Here is a 17,866-nt window from a genome sequence, read left to right as displayed (position 1 = left end):
AGTGCTCAGGATCTGGCTGGGGTTTGCTGGGAGTGCTCAGCATCTGGCTGGGATTTACTGGGAGTGCTCAGCATCTGGCTGGGGTTTGCTGGGAGGAGTGCTCAGCATCTGGCTGGGGTTTGCTGAGAGTGCTCAGCATCTGGCTGGGGTTTGCTGGGAGGAGTGCTCAGCATCTGGATGGGGTTTGCTGGGAGGAGTGCTCAGCATCTGGATGGGGTTTGCTGGAAGGAGTGCTCAGCATCTGGATGGGGTTTGCTGGGAGGAGTGCTCAGCATCTGGATGGGGTTTGCTGGGAGGAGTGCTCAGCATCTGGATGGGGTTTGCTGGGAGGAGTGCTCAGCATCTGGATGGGGTTTGCTGGAAGGAGTGCTCAGCATCTGGCTGGGGTTTGCTGGGAGTGCTCAGCATCTGGCTGGGGTTTGCTGGGAGGAGTGCTCAGCGTCTGGCTGGGGTTTGCTGGGAGGAGTGCTCAGCGTCTGGCTGGGGTTTGCTGGGAGGAGTGCTCAGCATCTGGCTGGGGTTTGCTGGGAGTGCTCAGCATCTGGATGGGGTTTGCTGGGAGGAGTGCTCAGCATCTGGATGGGGTTTGCTGGGAGGAGTGCTCAGCATCTGGATGGGGTTTGCTGGAAGGAGTGCTCAGCATCTGGCTGGGGTTTGCTGGGAGGAGTGCTCAGCATCTGGATGGGGTTTGCTGGGAGGAGTGCTCAGCATCTGGATGGGGTTTGCTGGAAGGAGTGCTCAGCATCTGGATGGGGTTTGCTGGGAGGAGTGCTCAGCATCTGGCTGGGGTTTGCTGGGAGTGCTCAGCATCTGGATGGGGTTTGCTGGGAGGAGTGCTCAGCATCTGGATGGGGTTTGCTGGGAGGAGTGCTCAGCATCTGGCTGGGGTTTGCTGGGAGTGCTCAGCATCTGGATGGGGTTTGCTGGGAGGAGTGCTCAGCATCTGGATGGGGTTTGCTGGGAGTGCTCAGCATCTGGATGGGGTTTGCTGGAAGGAGTGCTCAGCATCTGGATGGGGTTTGCTGGGAGGAGTGCTCAGCGTCTGGCTGGGGTTTGCTGGGAGGAGTGCTCAGCATCTGGCTGGGGTTTGCTGGGAGTGCTCAGCATCTGGATGGGGTTTGCTGGGAGGAGTGCTCAGCATCTGGATGGGGTTTGCTGGGAGGAGTGCTCAGCATCTGGATGGGGTTTGCTGGAAGGAGTGCTCAGCATCTGGCTGGGGTTTGCTGGGAGGAGTGCTCAGCATCTGGCTGGGGTTTGCTGGGAGGAGTGCTCAGCATCTGGATGGGGTTTGCTGGAAGGAGTGCTCAGCATCTGGATGGGGTTTGCTGGGAGGAGTGCTCAGCATCTGGCTGGGGTTTGCTGGGAGGAGTGCTCAGCATCTGGATGGGGTTTGCTGGGAGGAGTGCTCAGCGTCTGGCTGGGGTTTGCTGGGAGGAGTGCTCAGCGTCTGGCTGGGGTTTGCTGGGAGGAGTGCTCAGCATCTGGCTGGGGTTTGCTGGGAGGAGTGCTCAGCATCTGGCTGGGGTTTGCTGGGAGTGCTCAGCATCTGGCTGGGGTTTGCTGGGAGTGTTCAGCCTCTGGCTGGGGTTTGCTGGGAGGAGTGCTCAGCATCTGGGTTTCTCTGGCCTAGGATCCCCATTTCCACTGCTTTGGCTTCCTATGTGAGCCAGATGAGCTGGCACTCTTCAGCGCCTTCCACACACAACCAGCCTGAGTCAAATACCCTGGGACATGCAAGAAATCGAGTTTACTTATACTACTTTTCTTTCTCTAAGGTAGACACTTTCAGATATTTCCCCTAAATGGGCTGAGTTGCAGGTTATTAATACATAGTCCGGTAGATATGAAACTGCTTAGACAGCCATGGACTGATGTGTCTTTCTTGCTTTCCTTACCTGTCTTCCTACCTGGCACCAGTGATCCACAGGAATCTAGGACCCACCGTTGGAAGACCTTTGGTCTGAGGTAGTTTCTTCAAAGAAGATGTGTGAGGATTAAATATTGGTGGGCCATTTTGGAAATTAGGTATATGACCTAGAGAGATGAATTACTAAAAACTTGCCTAACGACTTGCTAAGGTGGCACCCCAAAGTCTATGAGCCTGGAAAATCTCCCTGCGGGGTAAGCAGGAACTTGAGGAAGGGCAAAGGAAAATGAAGTATAATTGTGCCTCAAGTGAGAATGGAGCAAGATGAGGAGCCCCCCAGGCAGTGTGTGGAAAGACTGTACAACCCATGAGGAAGCCCAGGCAGACGGGGCATCACGGAGGCCTCTGGGGCTCACCTGCCCACTGGACCTCCCATGATGCACAACCACCAGTAAAAGCTCTCTTTCACTCTGCTTTTCTCTGAGTCCATTCTTTGAGCTTGGCTGGGCACACGTGCTTCTCAAATGATATATACTAGAATTTCTGTATCTCTACCCCCTGCCGATTGAATCAGAATTCCTGGCTGTAGAATACACAAAAAGAATTTCCTCTTCTTATAATGTAAGAAATTTTTGTCCAAAGCAGCTTACTTTGTGAGGTAATTCGTCTGCACACTCGGGTTTGTGAGTCGTGGCTCTAAGAACAACACACTATTGTTTTTACTAACGGAGCATAATCACATAAGCATCCATTCCAAATCATCCTATTCAAGGAAACATAAGATAGTGAAAGAAGTAACAACGTGATTTCTCTGTATGCTTTTAACTAACACATTAGTTTTATGAACTATATACACAGAAATTGTGATCAATGATTTAGTATTTTTACAATTTTAAGTAATTTAGTGAACATTTATCTCTTCTTTTCTAGGGATTTAGGGTTGAAATGGCAGTTAGTTGGAAAAAGAAAAATCCTTTCAGAGAGATTAAATACATCCTATAATTGGAAGTAAAGAACAAAAATAGAATGTAATAAGAGGTACTGCTGTCTGGTAGCTGATATTAATCTAAACAATGGCTAGCTATTATAAAAAGAAGCAAAAATAAGACTCTCCTTTTTTCCTCTCCTCTCTCTGTTTCTCTCTGTTTCTCTCTCTCTCTCTCTCTCTCTCTCTCTCTCTCTCTCTCTCTCTCTCTCTCTCTCTCTCTCTCTCTCTCTCTCTCTCTCTCTCCTAATTAAAATACCCTAAATTCCATTTAGAGGGTAGGGTACTTCAAAAGATAAAACACCACTCCCAACAACCAAAACCAAGATACAAGGCCTCTGAAAAGGAAGTTAACCTTTCCAATGTGAAGAAAGATTATGGAATGACTCTACTTTCAGTTGAACCTGAGTTAAATCTTAAAGTTGACCTGGGATAGCCAATCTCTCTTATATAATCTACAAGTTCATTTCAGTGAGAGCATTCAGGGTGTCAGGGTGAGCGTTCCCAGGGCTGGAGCTGTGCTAGGAAAAATGTGCTAGATAGCACACCTGCTTCCCACTCCCACAACACACACACATACACACACTAGCTAGTGGTGTCACAACCAGCCCCAGAGCACATACCAGAGAGTGACTAGTCACCAGAAGGGGGGCATGAGAAGCAGAGCACTCACAAGTGAGATGCAACAGAAAAGCTTAGAAAACAGAGCTTAACTCAGCCCTTCACAGAGCACATGGGACAACGCCGCACCATTCAACACACTGCGAACGCTTTCAAGAAATGACTCATTCCACTGTTTGGGGTCAAGTATTCACATACTTCAATTTAAAATATAAACAGACTATTAGGCTTTTAGTAAAGTATTTTTAGAGTCCAGAGAGAGGACATATTTTTAACTAAACACAGTGTGATCTTGAGATTAAGTCAACCGAAAAGTATCAATAATCCAAAATTTATGAATCATAACAGACAATTCTGGAGAAGAGTAAAGGCCACATCATAATAAAATAAAGTCTATACTTAACATTTTTCAGATAAATATCCATGGCAACATAGTTGAATAAGATACAGTAGAAAATGCATTCTAAGGTTGTCAAGGTGCACACAGGAGGATTCCTCTAGTATTATTAATGCTGAAGGAGTAAATAAAGATTCAATTCATAAAGATTCATATTCATGAATTTTTGAAAGGAATTTTTAAAAAGAATTTTGGAAACCATATTATAGAGCTAGTTTATTGATCCACAAATATAATCAAGTGACCTGTTCAATAATTATCTTAAAATTGTATGTATATATTTTAATTATATTTTAGTACCATGTTCAATTTCCAACCATATCCTATTGAAATAAAACATGAAAGATAATGGCTGTCCCATCAATAAGCAGTGTGTATAACTGTTCAGGGTGGGATGTTGGACATTTTATATAACCATGTCTTACTAAACATTTATTTGCAATAAAGAAACTTTAAAAAAAACTTTAACACTGCAGTTTGGAGATTTATTAATGTTGTCACATGTAGATCCTGCTCATTTGCTTTAACTAAGGAATTATCAGGCTTGTCATAATCTATTAAGAAACACTAGTTATCTCTTGATAGTTCTGCTTAAGAAAAGCTGTTTTGTTTCTATAATCAGAGAGATAGATAGATAAGTAGATAGATAGATGACAGACAGATAGATGATAGATAATATAGATAGACAGAGAGAGAGAGAGAGAGAGAGATGTTACAGAAAGTGCATCTCTTGGATTTTTACTAACTAACTACTAAATCTATGGTGGATGAATGGTGTCAGCATCTATAAAAACACTAATTGTCCAGCACTTCATATTGTCAGAATGTAAGGTATAGCTCATCAAGGTATGATACATCCTGATATCTTTTCTTTTTATTCACTCATTCACACTGGAGAAGCTCAGCCATTCTTTTGGGAAGGTATCTGTCCTCTCTGGGCTCCTATAGGAATAGGATAATATCTTGAAAGCTCATTCCATACTCCTCATGTGTCTATTTTATTTCACAAGTTCTCTCTTGGGCAATGCCCAGTTCCTATTCTAACTATCCATTGAGGTTGTTAATTTCATTCCAACAGTTATTATGTTTTCTTTAATAGCTACTTTTTTCTATTATGTCTATTTTCTTTTTTAGGATTCAGATGTTTTCTTTGTACATATTAAATCAACAAAGCATACTTTATTTTGTATTCTGTCTCAGAATTTTTTTTTAAATCTTCTCATATTTTGGGAGATTTTAACCCTTTAGCTTATAATGCATGTTTATTTCTACTTGTAGCATAGAAAACAAATTTCTCTCTCCTCTTCATAATTTGTAACTGGAACCCTGGGACAGCTGCAGATTAAGGTACATATCTCATGTACATATATGGGAGCTACCAGGGGAGATGGCCTAGAATTCAGGCTCACAGGTTACCTTTGGTTCAATACAAGGGAAGGGTGTCTAGAAGCTACTTACTTATGAGGAGGTGACTGCAAAGAGCTCAGGAATGTCACTGACCAAGGGGTGGTGATGAGTATCCAGGGATTCAGACCTGAAACCTCTCAGGTTTTTTTCCACCTCTCTGGAAGGAAATGTCCACTCTATTTTGAGTTTCCTTCGTGACTGTCTCAATTAGCTTTAATGAAGCTCCTCATGCAAAAGAGGCAAACTTTGCAGTGGCATCTCTCTCCTACACACTGAGGCGGGTATCCTCTGCACTGAGTTCAGGGTCTGAGTGGGATTTGTTCTTCCTCGGGAGCATCAATTCCACACCCTGGCATATGTCTGCAAGACTGATTTAAACATACCCATGCCATCAGTCTCAGGCTAGTATCACCTTCCCTGCTAGAACACACTCATTTATTTTCATCTCCTTTATCCCATTTTTTGATATTTTTTCCTATTTCTCAGATATTTTCTCCAGTCATTTGGTTACCACTGCATGTGAAGTACAGGCTTGCCTCTCTACTGCTACCCCAAGGATACCAGAACACCAGTCCCTGATGCCTCACTTGCCCTGGAAAATTGTCCTTCTTTTTCTGTAAGCTTATCTATAAATTTCTAAATCTATTTGATTTTATTTAGTAATTTTAGCAGGAAGGAATGCTTATTATTTTAGTTTATACGTTGTTGCTCCTAGGCCTCAATGACACTGAGCAGTGTATGTCTTGTCCTACTCTGTGAGGAAGATCTAAACTGTCTTGGAAAGTTGGCTAGTGGCTATTTTCTCACACAGAGACAAAATGAATCCTATTGAACCTTTGAATCTTTACACCTGAGAATACAAGACTAAGGAAAAGCCAAGAAGATTGTCAAAGGAACAAAAGATGACCATCTGGTGTGATTTAAATGTGTGTGTCCCATCCAATAATCATGCTGAAACTTATTGCCAAGGTAACAGAATGAAAAGGAGGAGCCTTCAGAGGTCTTATAAAAGATGAACTCATGAGTCATGAGGGTAAGTCGAGTAAGAGAATAGTATACCTTCAATGTCTAAAAGAACAGAATATATCCTCCTGGAAACACGGGTCTTTGGTGTAAGGATTCTTTGAGGAACACCGAATGCAGCATCTGGCCCTTTTGCCATCCCAGCCCTTCTGTGTGGCAGAGGGCGGACCCTGTGGGCACTCGAATAAGCTCCATCTCAGACGCAGAACACAGGCTCTCCTCCAACTCTCCACTCTTGCCCCACCAGTGAGGGGATCCTGTGGACCGCTGAGGAATGTATTTCTGTCCTCCTTCAATTCCTACTTTCAGGTATTTTTTTGGTAAGAACAAACCAAGGAAAAGCACTTGGAATGGGCAACAGCACAGAGAGAAGAAAGACTGAATTCACACAAGAGACCACACTGATAATGCGCGCTGGGGCCTGAGGCCGACGCATGCCTGAAGAACGTCCTTAACCACCATTCTACTTTCTCGACACTCCTCGCATCGTGAAAAACACAGTCAAACAAAATACATCTTAAGAATTAGAAGAAAGGTGACACGTGAGGACACCTATAACCTTAATTACATAATCAACTTATCATGTGTCCATATGCCTCCAGCTCCTGAGAAGAGAAAAAAACAAACCCTGTGGATGGTTATTAAGGTCCTGATGGCTTCTCTACCCACCCTCTGTTCAATGTTAGTACAAAAACTGATTCTTCGAAGCCATGGACTGTTCTCACAGTTTACATCCGAGTAGTCTCCTTGGACAGGTCTCTCTGCAGAGACTTGAAGCTTCTAAGTTTGAAGCTTTGCGTGAGCCACGTGTGGACACAGGGAGCCTGTCTCCGCGGAGGGAGACTTCATTAAGCAAAGGAGACACATGAGCGACCGCACACCACACGGGCCATTGCACTTACCGGGCCTTGCGGCTGCTGGGGAGTAACTCCGGCTGTCTGTGTCCAGAATGACGGCCAGCCCCACGGAGTGCGCGGGCAGGACGCAGCCACTGAGGTCCACGCGTGTCAAGCTCTTGGGCTCCCTGTCCGGGCCCGCACAGGGGTTGCCAGGTGCATGCCCTCCAGTTGCATTCGTGCCCTGCCCTTTTCCCCATGGTCTCTGCACAACGTGGACGAGGCTCTGCTGTTCCAGGTCACAGCTCTGTTTGGGAACAAGGTAGAGATGTGTAAGAACACACACATTCAGAGCCCAACAGAGGAGCGGCTCCTCGGGCCTGCGTGGTGAAAAATATATTAAAGTCTGTTCGTGCGCAATCCCTGCATGTGGTAGAAGAATTGAACGGCAACAGTCATGTGGCATTGATGAACTTGGACACACCTGTCCCCGGAGCCACAGCACTTGCATGTGGCACATGCTAGACCAGCTTGGGGACAGAAGCGGAAATGTGGTGTCGGTGATACATGGAGACAGAGAACTATGGCAATATTCAAAGAGACATAAAATCTAGGAGAAAATAATGCTATAGGATACCTTGAAAGCACAGTTCAAATAATATCCATCTGGTTGTTTTTGTTTTTTTGTTTGTTTGCTTATTTGAGGGTTTTTTTTTGCAGCATTGGGATTTGAACTTGGGATGTTGAAATTGCTGGGCAGATACTCTTGACACTTGCGCCCACTGCCAGTCCTTATTGTGTTATGTCTTTGGGGAGTGGGGTCTCACACTTGCCCAGGCCAACGTGGACCATGTAGTTGAAATGAGTCACGTACCACCTGGCCTACCTATTGGTTGGCATCAAGTTTCGCTACAATTTTGTCTGGGCTATCCCCAAACTATGAGCCTCCCAATTTCTTCCTGTTATGTAGGTGAGATAATGGGCATGAGCCCCTAGGTCCAGTCTGCGCATAACTTTCTTTTAAAACTGATTTACCTGTCTTTTTTTCTGTAGTTATTGTGGTCAGAGTATAACATGTGTTTTTTTTTTTTAATCCTATGGCAAAACCTGTTGGTACAATTAATACACACTTAAAAAAATGAATGACAGAAAAATTAAGCAGGATCTACTTGGGGCTAGAGGTGAGAGGGAAGGGGAATGGCTAATAAGGGTTAATAGGGGCCAATAAGGTTGAAGTGGCTTATTTGCACGTGTGCAAATAGAATAATGAAACTGATTGAAACTTTTAAGGGGGAGTTGGTAGGACCAAGTGACGGGGTGAATTTGATTAGGATGCATTGATGCAGGTGTGGATATGTCAGAATAAACTTTCCTTGTATAGTAATTGATATATGCTAGCAACAGAGAATGCTGATTTACTTAGGAAGTGATGACCTTATAATTACCGAATTTAAACACTAGCAGTCATGTCTGGATCATAAAAGTGCAGAAAGTTAGTTATTATCAATTACAGGGAATTCAAACCGCAGAACTAGAAGTGGCAGTGTGTGTAGCAACCTGCACCCTCCTGCAGTGTCACTAGCAAGTACAGAGGTGCCAACAGGGGTGTGAGCAGAGGGTGTGTCTGTGCCATCCCAGGATCATTATTAAAATCAGCAAATATGTACAAGAAATGCTTTGTTTCTCTACCTTGATACATATGAACAGAAGCCTCTAAAATTGAGGTGAATACAAGTAAAAATCAGATATTTGCTGGGACACAAATGAGAATACCTACATCAAGTCCTACTTAAGTTCAGAAGAGCAACCAGAGCCCAGAGCCAGTAGCTCATGCCTGTAATCCTAGCTACTTAAGAAGCTGAGATCTGAGAATTACAGTTTGAAGCCAGCACAGGCAGGAAAGTTTGTGAGACACTTCTCTCCAATTAACTACCAAAAAGCTAGATGTGGAGCTGTTCCAAAAGTGATAGAGTACTAGCCTTGTGTGAAAAAACTCAGGGACAGTGCCTAGGCCATGAGTTCAAGCTCCAGGAACAGCTATTAGTAAAAAGCAGTTAACATCTCTGAGACACCAGGGACCTGGCTTTCCAGTGTACCACAGGATTCATGTGCAAACGATCCACATGTCTCACAAAGCACTCTGAGCCTAGCAGATATAGAAAATACAGCTATGAACTGAAAAGGCAAACGACTAAAGGGAAACAAGTGGATGGACAAAGGAATGAAAGGATGGATGAGCAAACGAACCAGTGAGTGAAATCAAACAGTTCTGAGCTCGTCTCTAATGTGCTTCCTGGGCAGCCAGAAAATATGGAAGGAAACAATATGGAAAGAACCACCTAGAAGAAATGAAGTAGACTCAAAACCCATACACTTAAATAGCTTCTGTACGATTTGAGGGAAATTATATATCCTCCCTAACTGTTAGCTTTCATCACTGACAAATAGCAATCAGCATCAAAAACTGGTCTGCAGATTTAGGGAAATGTGAAACTTGGTCCACAATGATAAATCTACACACAGTGGAATCACCATCATAATGGATTCTGCACTTAATATATATAATAGCATAAATTAATTATATAAAGGAGTTGTGCTGCGTATTTATCTCATGATCAATATTACTCTTCAGTCCCTTATCTAGTGTATCAATGAAGTCCCAGAACTCTACTTGCTTCACCCACATGATCCTGTTGGAACCAAAATAGGCAGAAGCCATGAATATGAATTTTGATAACATCTCAGTTTTCTGTCATCTAAAAACTGATACCAAAAAAAAAATCTCAAGAGTCCATGAAACACATGACAAACATGAACACATTTTCAGGGACAGCTGAATTTTGGCAGATATGGAAGCAATCCAAAAGCTGAGCTGTCCTCTCCTCTCGAACCCAGACTTTCCTAATGCTCACAGTAGCTCTGCGAGAAAGGGGAGGACCCCAACAGACTTCAGGAGTGTCACGGGTATTTATAGAACACATTTCTCCATCTTCATCACGGTTCTCAGATCTTTAACTGCTTAATTCTCTGCCTTTCTCACAGAAGGCATTGTTGCTCTCCACAAAGGTCCCTTTGCCAGATGGTGTATTTGCACAGCTCAAGGCCACGTTAAAGCACATCCTATGGACATTCCACTGGACAATGCTCAGCTGTGTAGCCACTCCAAAGGCTGAACAACAGGTCTTACTCCCCACCCCCACACACACACACACTGCTCAGATGTCAGAGGTAGAAATTTCTGGTGGAAGACAGAGAGCCAGCTCCCTGGGGAAGAGCCAACGCTGTATATTTATTTAGTTACCCAATGACTAAAATACTGCCTAATAAAGAGATAGCATCTCATAAAGCTATTTATTTCTATAACAACCCATTACACCACAAATGAGGTGATGAAATCACTAATTCGTGTAGATGAAACAAATAGGGGTGAGCCTCGCTGGGCAGTCTTGCCTTGTCTAGCAGAGAGTTGTTTCCCACTGGGGACTGCAGTACTCACGGGCTCCTCCAGTCAGAGTTTTGGTATGGAAATATTCCAGCCAATCAAACACCAAGGGTCTAGCAAGCTCCTCCAATGGGAGCTTTGGTAGGGAGATATTTCAGTCAATGAAGCACTCATGATTTGTTTGTGTGTTTGCTTTTCCCCCCAAAATCATATCTAGCTTTCATCCAGGTAACCATTTTCAATTAGCAGACAAAAAATGATGCATTTTTCCTTTCTCTGAAAAGATATCCCTGTGAGGGCATGTAAGTTAGTGTTTAAATACTGCCAGAAGTAAAATCTGAGAAACCAGACAATCCCCATCAAAAACATTCTCAAAGTTTTGAGGCTTGTAACTAAATATGTGCTCTAACGAGAAAAATTACTGGGGATTAAAGTTATCAGAATGTCCCCAAATAGTTAGTGGACAGGTCAAACAGGTCATAACCCTTTAATAATAAGATTCTAGAATGGTTATGTAGCATCAGTAATGAGGTGTTCATACACTGTACAGTAATTATATTAATAGTGAAAGTAAAAGACGTGTATTTTTGAGATCTGTATTTTAACTGGGTTTTCAGATGCAGTAGGTTGTTTAATAGTCTCATAGATCTCTGAAGGAGCCACTGTTACCATCTGCTATCATCTGACAGAAGCCCCCACAATTCAGAATTTGAGAATTGTCAATGTGATTGATTAAAGAGGAAGGACCTGTAGGAACTAATAGCACCCTATGTGAAATAAAGTTCTGTTCATTTTTAAATACCCAGATGTATTTGTTGTTAGCAACACAAAATGACTAAGACAGCATATGTAAGTGAGTCTGAGAAGCCATGAGAGCTGTCCCTGGCACACAGAAAGTTATGTCGTATCACGTATTGCGCACACTGCTGCTTATTTCTGTCACACAGAAGAGGAAGGTGAGTGGCTGAGCAGGGGGATCAACGTTACTCAGCTTCTCAGCGTGGAGCAGGAAGGGAAGGAGAGGGAAGGGGAGGAAGGGGAAGGGAGGGGAGGGGAGGGAAGGGAAGAAGGGAAGAAAGGAAGGGAAGGGAAGAAGGGAAGGGAAGGGAAGGGAAGAAGGGAAGGGAAGGGAAGGGAAGGGAAGAAGGGAAGGGAAGGGAAGGGAAGGGAGGGAAAGAAGGGAGGGGAAGGGAAGGGAAGAAGGGAAGGGGAGGGAAGGAAAGGGAAGGAAAGGGAAGCCGGGCTGCCAGCCCTCGGTCACCTTCTCTGGATGTGCTGGAGTGGGCAGAGAAGAAGGCTGAGCCTGGTGGTGCAGATGACCAGCAGGCTGGACACTGGAGTGCAGCTAGATCATGTACAAGGATGGAAGGAGAAGGGCTGATATCTACTGAGTACAAAGGAGGAGGGACAAGAGTCAAAACCCAAGATGTGAAACCTGGACAAGCCAGTCTCAGAAAGTTTAGTACAACCTGACTTAAAAAAGAAAAGAACAGAACCAGTAGTAGTCACAGAGGCAAGGCTGGGGTGAGGGGTTACGTAAACCTGGACTGAAAAGGGAGGTGTAGGCTCAAGGGGTCTGTAACATCTGCTCCCCCAACACCCAATCTCTACAAAGACAGAACTTATCACAGAGCACTGTGTTTCCTTTGCATTGCTCTCCGCCACCAGACATGACCATCTGCAGTGAAGACACTGTCTCTCTAACAATGGGTCTGTAGTCCCTGCAGTGATGGCCTGTTCCTCACACACTCTGTATGTGTGTGTCAGTTGTGTGTCTGTATATCAACAACTAAATCTTGTAAACACATAGCTAGTGCCACAGCCATTTCAGAGGTTGAGAAAATACTTCCAGTGTCTTTGCTCAAAGACTGTAACATGCATAACCAGGAGGAAAGAGCTGGTTTATAGTCTCTACCTCCTGCCCTCAGCTCTTCACATTCCCAACACCCCCTGCTAGACACTGGCTCCTCAGTTCCTCCCTGTAGGCAGCCATGCTGGCAGAAGGCCCTGCTCCGCTCCCATGCCCTCATGTTCACAGGGTCTGCCTGTACCAATGATTTCAATGTTACACAATCATTTTAGTTCCATCAAAGTATGTTCAACTTTTATCGTGCCACACAAAATCCTTAGACATGTCTCTGTGGAAGGCTATCACACTCTGCATTGTGTACATTTCACATGTTAATGTCTGACAATCTCCGATTTTCATTTGAATTTTCAATTGTACATACTTTTTTTTTCCAGAAAAAGCAATATGATCAGCCAAGAAGGATCAGATAAAACTATTTCCTAATTCAATGGTTAATGATGGTTATCAGATTTTAATTTTAAAAACTATCTTGGTAACAAGAGATTTTTCTTAGGTAATTTTAAATACCGTTTTTGGTAACATTAATTTTCTCTTTCCCTGCTGAAAAGCATTTAGCATACTTACTCCTTGTTGCTTCTTCTGTAAATAACTTCTAACATATTTTTGTGAGCCCATCATAGTTATTAATAATGTGTTTTATATGCCAAAGGGAGACAGAACGGCAGTTATTTAGGAAGGCGTTTTGGATTTTCTCTGTTCTGTTTTGGCAGTTCTAGGTTTTGCTCAAAGAAGTCAAGGGTCATGTGTTTGCTCGGCAGGTTCTACCATTTGAACCATGACCCTAGTCCCTGGAGTGTTTTGTTTGGTCAATGCAATGACATGTGTAAACACAGCGGGAGCACAGAGACACTCTGAGCCAGTCAGAACAGCACACTGCAAGATGAGTTCCTGCTTGGCTTCTTGTTCCTCAACTCCAGTTCCCTTCCAGAGTTTTCAACGAACACTAAATGCCAATTTATATTAATTGGATGAAGACAAAAATATCCCTTCAACCTTACCCCTCATTTCTTTTTTTTTTTAAAGGACACTTTTAAAATGGATCCTTTGTGATTTATGCTTTGAATTATTTTCTATTTCTCATGACTGCTTTTCATTATAATCAAAGATATTATGCTGCATGGAGATATTGAAAGCCTCCCTCTCTGGTTACCAAAGGCAGGGTAGTACAATTACTGGCAAAGGCCCATCAGCCCCCCGCTAATTAGCCACTGTTGTCTGAGCCTTGTCACCCCAGCCCCTCCCACCCTGGCCCTGGACCTCATTAGGACCCACACCAGAGAGCTCTCCATGGGCACGCAGAGACATGCATCAGCTCTGCTACATATCAGCTCTGGCAGTAAAAGGGATTTTTGGGGTTTTTTGGTTGTTGTTTTTTTTTTTCTGTGAGGAAAAGACACTGGTGCTGTTTGATCAAGTGACATTTGGGCTCTGACCCACATTTGCCCTTTCCTAATCATAAAAAAAATTGTAATCAAATCTACATTCATGATCCATGTCAAAATTAGGTTTTAAAATATAAACCTTAGAAGAAATGACCCTCAAGTGACATTTCTTTGAGTATTGTCTTATTACTAGTTTTGATAAAGATAAATACAGTTTTTAGTGGATTTGTTAATTTTTAGAGCCATAGCATATTCTTGACAGAATAACCATGGTTAACAGACGTTCCTCATAGGCATATCCTGTAAAAAGAGATGAAGTCAACAATAATAATCTACGTTATATGTTTGTTTTCCTCCTAGAGATATTTTACCTATAAACGATTTAGCCCGAGGGGAAACCAAGCTGCTTTTTACTTCACCTTTCTTCTCACTGTCTGTTTTCCTAAACTCAAGAAGAGAGCCATTATTAATGACCAAGGCATTTTTGCTAATGAAGCATGGAGAAAGTGTTTTCCAGCACCGGGGCATTTCTAAGCAACAGTGCAGAAATGCTACAGATCAAAATGTGCCTGCCTTCAGCTGGAATGTCAGTGCCAATGTCCTGAGACCGCCAGGAGTCCAAGGGTGGGGAGCCCAGCTGGGGCCCTGTGAGGTGCTGGGGCTGTCGACTGGAAGGAATAAGGTCTTCTGAGGAGTGACCTGACAGGAACATCAGGTCCAGCTCCTCCGCGCTTTCTGCCTCCTGGTCACCGTAAAGCACTGTGCTGTCCAGGCCAAGGCACAAACCAAGAGCTTTCCACACAGATGGGATCTCCAAAACCGCGAGCCAAAACAAACCATCCCTCCTTGTAAGGTGCTTTTCTCAGGTCATGCCAGTACAGCAGTGGGAAGCCAAAGCATATTTGCTCTCCGCCTCCAGATCCCTGAACTCTTCAGCCACCAGCCACTGTTTTAGCACCAGGTTTGTTTCTGGTTTTCCTTTCTCAATTCCTTCTTAGAAGCTGACTTCCTTCCTCCTCCTTTTCTTCTTCCTCTCCTCTGTGTTCCAATTCACCCATGCTCCCAGGCTGCATGTGGAAGCCAGGGGTTCTCTGTGGTATATAAAAGGGCAAGTATCTCTGCCCATTCAGAACTCAACAGAACCATGTGTGCGGTTTGCTTAAGATACACCCAGCTAAGCCGGGTGCTGGTGGCTCACGCCTGTAATCCTAGCTACTCAGGAGGCTGAGATCTGAGGATCGCGGTTCAAAGCCAGCCCGGGCAGGAGAGACCGTGAGACTCCTATCTCCAATAAACCACCAGAAAACCGGAAGTGGCGCTGTAGCTCAAGTGGCAGAGTGCTTGCCTTGAGCTGAAGAGCTGAGGGACAGCGCCCAGGCCCAGAGTTCAAGCCCCAGGACCGACAAAAAAAAAAAAAAAAAAAAAGATACGCCCAGCTATGGAAGGAATGTTTGCTTCCCAACCCAATACCACAATGTACCATCCACTACCTTGGCCTGCTATGTTGCATGGGACTAGGAGGTGAAATGTTGAGTGATTAACTGGGTAAAACCTTCAGGAATGGAATTAGTGCCCTTAGAAGAAGAGCTAGTTCTTGTTATGGGCTGGGGGGAGGGGATGCATGCACACAAGCACACCTCCCTCCCTCCCTCCCTCCCTCCCTCCCTCCCTCCCTCCCTCCCTCCCTCCCTCCCTCCCTCCCTCCCTCCCTCCCTCCCTCCCTCCCTCCCTCCCTCCCTCCCTCTCTCTCTCTCTCCCTCTCTCTCTCTCTCTCTCTCTCTCTCTCTCCTCTCTCTCTCCCTCTCTCTCTCTCTCTCTCTCTCTCTCTCTCTCTCTACCATGTGAGGGTATAAAGAGAAAGTCGCCTGAAAACCAAGAAGCAGGCGCTCACTAAAACATCAGCTCTTCATCCTGGACTTCCTAGCCTGTAGAACCATGAACAATAAAATGCTGCTTCTCCATTCCGTCTGTTTTTTAGCTGTAACAGCCAGAACTAAGATGGTGTAAGGTCAGCTACTGAAGACTGGAGGGCTGAACAACTAAGCCCCAGGAAAAGAATTGATTTGCTGAAAGTTGGAATAAATTAGTATCTGACCTGGAACCAAGTAAGTTTACTTTACTTTAAGTAAAATAAAATAGTTGTTTTGAACCACTGGTCATTCAAGGGAGAGAAGGGAACCACCCCCACACACACATATACACAAAGCACCACTACCAAGAAGGTTGCACATTCTTACTGGGTCACATGGACAACAGAGCAATAGGAGAAGAGGCATGTTGAAATTCTAACACAACGTGAGGGAAATAAGCAGGTGTCTTGGTCCACTTCAAAGTGCTGCGACAGATATCCGAGGCTGGGCTTTTTATAAGGAAAATGTCATCTCTTTCCGTCTGGAGGCTGGGAGGTCCAGTGGGCAGCGCTGAGCAGAGGGCAAAGGCCCTCTCTGGGAGCACCATCTCATGGGAAAGTGAAGGACACACAGAGCAAGGGGTAGAGTTGGTAGCCTCAAGCCCTTCAGTAACTGACATGAACAAGGAGGGCACTTCAACCCCTGCAAGGCACTGGGGTCCCAGGAAGAGAGACAGGTTTAGTCAGGTTCTTCAACAGCAAGCAAAAGTAGCACAGACAGGCATTCATATTTATGTTTTAAAGCAACTGACATAGAGATAAACAGCTTCACTCCTTTGCTGTAAATTCCTTAAGCTCCTAGCCTTAGGTCTAAATTTCAGATATAAATACAACATATTGTTACTTATGTCAGCTCCTCTTTCATAATCTGGATTTGTTATGTCATGTACCACAATTCTTTTTTTCCTCTGGATAAATAAAACATACAAGAGCTCTCCGCTCACACCTGAGCTCAGGAGATCTGCCCGACCAGCCTTCTAAGGTTGTGAACATCCTGGGATTCGGGACGAATTCCTACACCAACCCTGGACAGCAGGAAAGGATGAATGGCATTAAGTCTTTCCATTTCAGCTGTGGGTTCCAATCAATTCTTTGCTGTGAGCATTCATTCATTTATTCAGGAGAAACAATGTGTGAACCTGCTCTCTGGAGTGGAGTCCATCCCCACGCCCTCAGGGCCACGGCTTCACGTGGTCAGCTGTAAGTGAAAGGGCTCAGCTAGATACTTACTCCAAAATAACTGGCAACTGTCCCAGTAGAAAGGAACATCGCTCTGCATTTGCCTAACCAAATTTATCTAGAATAAACCTATGCAATGGTGAACCGTCTTTGTTTTCCCAGTTTTAGAATATAAATGTTTGCAGGCATGTGGATAAAAGAAAAATCTCAACTGTCACAAGTTTGTTCTTCCCTTGAGAGATATCAACTGAAGAAAAGTACAAAAGTCCCTGAGGAGAGGAGCTGGGAGCAGGGCTCCGGGTTCTATGTCCCTCTGCATCGATTTGGTATGTCAGGACATCAAGTACCCCACCTCCACTGCATGGTGTACACTGAGGACCCTTCTCCCCCACCCCACTGGGGAGATGCCTAGGTGGAATCGAAGCTCTGTGTGCTCTGATGGGTGGTAGCATAACCTATTTGGCTATGCTAGATTAATAGCAGCTTCAAATCTTGTGCCAGTTGAGGTGGGCCAGCAGAAGCGTCCCCATGCTACTCGATGGAAGCACATGTCGTCGTGGTTCATAGACAAGGACCCGTTTCAGTCTGTGATACGGAGGTGTGCATCCTCCCCGAGGCTCAGGTGGGAACTCGGGAAGGGAGTGGACGGTGAGGGTTCCACCGCAGTCATGGACCCGGGCCTCTTAGCAGGGGTGCAGGGGTCGGTTTGCCCCTTCCAGCCTCGTGGCCATATGAGGACACCGCCCCTGTGTGTCATAATGAGCTGTGCGTGGGGATGGGTAGTAGCCCTCACTAGAAACTGACATTCCAGAACCATGACCTTGCATTTCCAGCCACAAGGACCGCGAGAAATGAATAATCACCTAGTATCAGGAATTTTGCTACAGTGGCACCAGTAGATCAAGACACACACCTAAAACTCATCAGTCAAGTATCATATTCAGCATT

At 44.7% G+C, this 17,866-nt stretch overlaps 1 protein-coding gene across 3 annotated transcripts in view; it reads right to left on the bottom strand.

The window, feature by feature from the left end:
- Prkn (parkin RBR E3 ubiquitin protein ligase) overlaps positions 1 to 17,866 on the bottom strand; it is a 978,959-nt gene that overhangs the window by 628,216 nt on the left and 332,877 nt on the right. For all 3 annotated transcript variants that reach the window (XR_011369410.1, XM_070010824.1, XM_070010825.1), the window contains exon 3: positions 7,203 to 7,443. Coding sequence is in view for 2 of the 3 variants with exons in the window: in XM_070010824.1 (XP_069866925.1) it covers positions 7,203 to 7,443 (241 nt within the window). In the remaining variant the exon portion in view is untranslated. The remainder of the gene's footprint in view (positions 1 to 7,202; positions 7,444 to 17,866) is intronic.

The sequence above is a fragment of the Dipodomys merriami genome, unplaced genomic scaffold (assembly GCF_024711535.1).
Source record: "Dipodomys merriami isolate MVZ:Mamm:240054 unplaced genomic scaffold, mDipMer1.0.p SCAF_8, whole genome shotgun sequence".
Taxonomy (NCBI): Eukaryota; Metazoa; Chordata; class Mammalia; order Rodentia; family Heteromyidae; genus Dipodomys; species Dipodomys merriami.
This window is presented reverse-complemented; position numbering and strand designations above follow the sequence as displayed.